Source organism: Balaenoptera physalus, assembly GCF_965194825.1.
Source record: "Balaenoptera physalus genome assembly, chromosome: 2".
In the NCBI taxonomy this organism is placed as follows: Eukaryota; Metazoa; Chordata; class Mammalia; order Artiodactyla; family Balaenopteridae; genus Balaenoptera; species Balaenoptera physalus.
In genome coordinates, this window is record NC_138883.1 from 104,223,490 (window position 1) to 104,229,489 (window position 6,000).

Sequence of the window (6,000 nt, forward strand, 5' to 3'; positions counted from 1 at the left end):
AAGTGGCACAAGAGCAGAGGCAAGTTATATAACCAAAATATATTTTAAAATATGTTTATAACTCGTAACAACCTTTGCCTTTGGTTGGTTTCTTGTTTGGAGTATCAGTTGAAACAGTTAATTCAATATTATCTGGATCGCCTCCTTCCTCTTCAATAGCCTACATTAGAAAGAGAAGTTAATATGCTACACAGTCTATCTAAACTTATTTTAAAAAACGAAATGAAAAAAAAAATTAGCAAACCTCAAGCCTCAAGACATTAGAATTGCCAGTCATTTCATAAACCAACTTCACAAAGGAGCAATTAAACTACACGAGAGAAACTTTCAGGAGGAAATATCATTAGGTATCAAAATCACATGAAGTTTTACATATTACCCAGTCGAGAAAACTAACTGACTCATATTATCATACTGAACAAAAGTCTAAATATTCTCGATTGCAGAAAAGTTGCTAGCTACGAAAGTAAAGAACTAAAAGGAGCTTTCCTAATTTCTATAGTACAAACTTATTTCTCCTCTACTACAATTCCAACGCTCACTCAAACCAGAAAGATAATCAGGGAAGAAAAAGAAGATTATTGCGCTATTGCAAAAACTGAAAACCCAGCGGAAGACAAACCCTTTCTCTTACCCACCCATCAACTCCCACTACCAATTACTCCCAATATGGGGAGGAAACGGTTGGACACAATTAAACGGTAACTTCGCAGAAGTCACCAAAGTAACCAGTCCCTACGAGGCCAAGAAATGCACGCGCTCACCATCGCTAAAGGCTGGGGACCGAGCGCCTCCCGGGTCTCCACGATCGCCCTTGGGAGGCCGCGCCGGCCGTCCGCAGCCTGGCAGGGACGTCCCGGGGGAGGCAGGAGTGCGCTCGGCTGCGGCGGCCGGTCCCGGGAGGCTCGCGGGCCCCTCGCAGGCCCGGCCCGGCGCGCGGGGGCGGGGGCGCCGCGAGAGGGTCCTCGCCCTCCCGCTCGCGCGGGCGCCGCCCGGGGCCTCCCCACCTCGCGGCCCCGCGGGCCCCGGCGGCTGCGAGCAGCCGGGGGCTGCGGCGGAAGTGGGGGCTCCGAGGCGCGGCCTAAGCTTGCCTTCCCGGACCTAGCCGGGCCTCACCTGCTTGAGTCGGGAAACGAGCACAGTCTTGACTCCGGTGATGTCCAGGTTCCGCCGTTTCAGCTCGGACTTGAGATCGATGACCCGCAGATCGGTGATCTTTTTACCTTCCGCCTGACCTGAGGCGGCCGAGGCTGCCACAGCACCGGTAGCGGCAGCCATTTTAGAAGAACAGCGCGCTGCCTAGGCAGCGAGTGATCTGCAGGGCGGCGGCAGCAGCTCCAACTTCAACTCAGGCCTCGCCGGCCGCCGGCGCCGCACAGCGCTGCGCACAATGAGCCACTAGCCCCGCCCCCGTCCGCCACCCCGGCGCAACCTGCAGCCTCAACCAGCACCCGGATGAGGGGCGCGCGTGCGCACTGGCGGGAGGCGGGGGATGGCGCCCAGCGCGCGCTGCGGGGCGGGCCGCTGCCACCTGGGCGGTGCGACCCCCCCCCCCCCCACCTTGCGTGGACTGGGAGGTCAGGCGCGTTCAGCCGCACCAACGTCCGCCGTGCCGCCGTTCCCCACCGTTTCGTTAGCCATTTTCTGGAAGTGTCTCGAGTCTTGAGCAACAGCAGTGCGCTAGGCACTCTCGGCATAGATAGTGCGCGCGTCACTCAACACAAACCAAGGGGCGTGTGCGCGCCCTAAACCTCTTCCAGGGAAATATTTTATCGGTTCTGCTGAATAATCGAAAAAATGTGGCCGCTGTACACGAACTAACTAGGTTCCCCGAGTTCCGTTCAAAGGCCGGAAAGAAACTCTGGGGCGGTTAATATAAAGAGTATAAAGGGTTATAAGAATATAATAGGGCTGGCGTGTGTGACAAGTCCCACTAGCCGTCTCGGGAAAACATGCCTTTGCTCAAGAGGCTTAGTCTATTCTAGGGCTGCCCATCTCACTGAAAAAGCAGGACAGCTTCCCTTCTGCACTGGCCTCAGTTTGCCATCCTCTCCGGGGGTCTTGATGGCTCAACACAAAATTGATTGCTGAATAAGGAATTTAGTTTGTAAGTACTCGTTACCGTTCTCATATACTGTGTTCACTGTTTTGTCCCCCTCAAAATTTAGGATTCCAAGAACAATGACAATCCTTTTAGGCGGGACTAGCCTGTACAAGTGAGTAACTTTAGGCACTGTTATTAATCGTCAAAGCATAAGCATTTATGGAATACAACTATTCTATAAATTCCATGAATAGAGTATGACACGCAACTCTTACTGGCATTTCCTGGTTTTAAACTTGATGAGGTCTGTGTCACTTTAGGTTGCTTTTCTCATTAACTAATTAGAGCAAAAAGAGAAAAACTGAATATTATAAAATAATACCCGCCAGTTAGGTAGTTTTTTTATGGCTTATAATGCACTTTGACATGCAATAACCCCTTAATCTTTCTGCATTCTCTGAGGTAAATCTCTGCAAGCCTTAGAGAGATTAAATGGCTTGTCCGTGGCTTGTTCACATAGCTGGTATGTGGCTGAACTGGTGCTCAAATCTGGTCTCCTGATCCCAAACCCACCTCTGCCTCTATTACAAGTTGATTCATAGCCATAGAATATTAGAACTCAAAGGATCTTTAGAAATCTTCTGGCTCATTCCTCTCTCTCTCTCTCTCTCTCTTTAATAGATGAAGATTTTAAGATTTTTACCTAGGGATCCCACAATTAGTTACTGACCAAACTGGCACTAAACCTCAGTTCTCATGCCAGTGTCTTTTCCACCCTGCTCCCACCTTCTGTGGACACTTGTAAAGAGGGGTTATATTAACCCAAAGCTAATGTTATATGTAAAATGAATGAGTTTTGTTCTTTAAAAAAAATCTAGTAATGGAGTTATCTTAAAATGGAGACCTGTACCTTCTGATCTGATGCACCGGAGGACACATCACCTGCCAAATTGCCAAGAATGTTTAACCTAAATCTCATCATGAGAAAACAATCAGACAAATCTAATTGTAGGACACTGCACAAAATAACTGCTCTGGGGACTTCCCTGGTGGCACAGTGGTTAAGACTCCGTGCTCCCAATGCAGGGGGCCCGGGTTCCATCCCTGGCCAGGGAACTAGATCCCCCATGCATGCCGCAACTAAGAGTTCACATGCCACAACTAAGGAGCTGGTGAGGGGCAACTAAGACCCGGTGCCACCAAATAAATAAATAAAAGTAATATCTAAAACAACAACAACAACAACAAACTGCTCTGGACTCTTAAACAAAGCAGTGCAGATGTCTGTTGGTATCAGTGCAGGACTGGTTCCAGGAACCCCTCAGATACCAAAATCTGCAGATGCTCAAGTCCCTTATATAAAACAGTGTAGCATTTGCATATTACCTATGTACGTCCTCCTGCATATTTAAAATCATCTCTAGATTTACTTATAATACCAAATAAAATGTAAATGTTGTGTAAATAATTGTAAACACGATGCAAGTGCTATGTAAACAGTTACCAGTACGTGGCAAATTCAAGTTTTGCTTTTTGGAAATTTCTGGAATTGGGGGGAATATTTTTGATCCACAATTGGTTGAATCCGTGGATGGTTGAATGCATAGCTATGGAGGTTCCAACTATATCATGAAAGTAAAAGTAGTAGAGCAGTTCTAGAATACAGATGCATGATAACTAAACTTTATGTGTGGCTGTTGTTTGGAACCTGGATCAAGGAATGAAAAAGCGGCTTAAATGGACAATTGGGAAATTTGAGGCAATTGGGAAATGTGGCTTTGTATTAGATTGTGTTATGGTACCAATGTTAAATATCTGGAGTGTTATATCATGGTTATGTAGAATGTCCTAGTTCTTAGGAGATATTTGCTGAGGTTCTTAGAAGTGAAGTGTCATTCTGTCTGCAATTTACTTTCAAATGGGAAAGAGAGACAGAGAGTGCAGCATGAGAAAGAGAAAGAGAACATACAAATGTGGCAATAAGTTACAATAAAATAAGTGTGGCAAGAGGTTAATAATTGGAGAGACAAATGTGACAAAATTAGGCAAAATTAACAATTAGGAAATCTAGATGAAACGCATAAGGTTGTGCACTGTATACAGTTTAAATTTTTTATAGGTTTGAAGTTATTCAAATTAAGTTGGGGGAAAACCCACACATAAATCTAACTTTTTGTAAAAGAGAAAAAATAAAATGGACACAATATATTTTTTCACTTTTAACGTGTAGGATATTTAATTTTGTCATTTAACCTATGATTCTTGTTTTTTGGAATTATCTAAATAATCCACCTTTAAATGAATCTTTTTTAGTACAATATTTTTTTCCTGTTTTCATCTTTTAGTGAAATATATTTAGGTGAAGAAACACGATGCACTTATTTCTACATCAAGAACACTGCTAGAAAATTGACAGAAAAAAATTTTTATTGAAGTATAGTTGATTTACAATGTTGTGTTAGTTTCAGGTGTACAGAAAAGTGAATCTATTATACGTATACATATATCCACTGATAACTTATATTTTATGTATAAAGCCTCTTGCCATTTATTATTTCTGCACTCAATATTTTATTGTTTTTTCAGATGTTAACATCAACTTTATTCATGTTCATCCAAACCAAGAAAGGTTCAAAATGACTTTCAAAATAGGAAAGTATGCAACCAATCTGTGCTACAACCACATGATGAGATACTATTTAATAATAACAAAAAATAACTTTCAAGCCACTTAAGACACAGAAGTAACTTAAATGCATATGGCTAAGTAAAGAAGCCACTCTGAATAAGATTTCATATTATATCATCTGATTTATATTACATTCTGAAAAGGACAAAATTATACAGACGTTAGAAAGATCAGGGTTGCCAGGGTTCCATGGGGGTCCAGGGTGCTGAATAGGTGGTGAATGTATGATAACTTTTTTTTTTCCACATCTTTATTGGTATTGGAGTATAATTGCTTTACAGTGTTGTGTTAGTTTCTGCTGTATGACAAAGTGAATCAGCTATATGTATACATATATCCCCATATCCCCTCCCTCTTGCATCTCCCTCCCACCCTCCCTATCCCACCCCTCTAGGTGGTCACAAAGTACTGAGCTGATCTCCCTGTGCCATGCAGCTGCTTCCCACTAGCTATCTATTTTACATTTGGTAGTGTATATATGTCAATGCTACTCTCTCACTTTGTCCCAGCTTACCCTTCCCCCTCCCCATATCCTCAAGTCCATTCTCTATGTCTGCATCTTTATTCCTGTTCTGCCCCTAGGTTCTTCAGAACCTTTTTTTTTTTTTTACATTCCATATATCCATATATATGTGTAAGCGTATGGTATTTGTTTTTCTCTTTCTGACTTACTTCACTCTGTGTGACAGACTCTAGGTCCATCCACCTCACTACAAATAACTCAATTTCGTTTCTTTTCATGGCTGAGTAATATTCCATTGTATATATGTGCCACGTCTTCTTTATCCATTCATCTGTCGATGGACACTTAGGTTGCTTCCATGTCCTAGCTACTGTAAATAGTGTTGGCTGCAATGAACATTGTGGTACATGACTCCTTTTGAATTATGGTTTTCTCAGGGTATATGCCCAGCAGTGGGATTGCTGAGTCATATGGTAGTTCTATTTTTAGTTTTTTAAAGAACCACCATACTGTTCTCCATAGAGACTGTATCAATTTACATTCCCACCAGCAGTGCAAGAGGGTTCCCTTTTCTCCACACCCTCTCCAGCATTTATTGTTTGTAGATTTTTTGATGATGGCCATTCTGACCGGTGTGAGATGATACCTCATTGTAGTTTTGATTTGCATTTCTCTAATGATTAGTGATGTTGAGCATCCTTTCATGTGTTTGTTGTCCATCTGTATATCTTCTTTGGAGAAATGTCTATTCAGGTCTCCTGCTCATTTTTGGATTGGGTTGTTTGTTTTTTTGATACTGAGCTG

General features: G+C 43.0%; 1 protein-coding gene across 9 annotated transcripts in view; it reads right to left on the reverse strand.

Annotated features, from left to right (window-relative positions):
- SLTM (SAFB like transcription modulator) overlaps positions 1 to 1,416 on the reverse strand; it is a 44,692-nt gene extending 43,276 nt beyond the window's left edge. For 3 of the 9 annotated variants that reach the window (XM_082445563.1, XM_082445562.1, XM_082445561.1), the window contains exons 1-2: positions 1,117 to 1,416; positions 73 to 160 (exon numbers count right to left, since the gene is read on the reverse strand). In XM_082445563.1, the coding sequence (XP_082301689.1) occupies positions 73 to 160; positions 1,117 to 1,278 (250 nt within the window). In that variant the 5' untranslated portion in view covers positions 1,279 to 1,416. The remainder of the gene's footprint in view (positions 1 to 72; positions 161 to 1,116) is intronic. The other 6 variants (XM_082445567.1, XM_082445565.1, XM_082445564.1 and 3 more) reach the window with 4 other exon arrangements.
- Between the last annotated feature and the right edge of the window lie 4,584 nt (positions 1,417 to 6,000).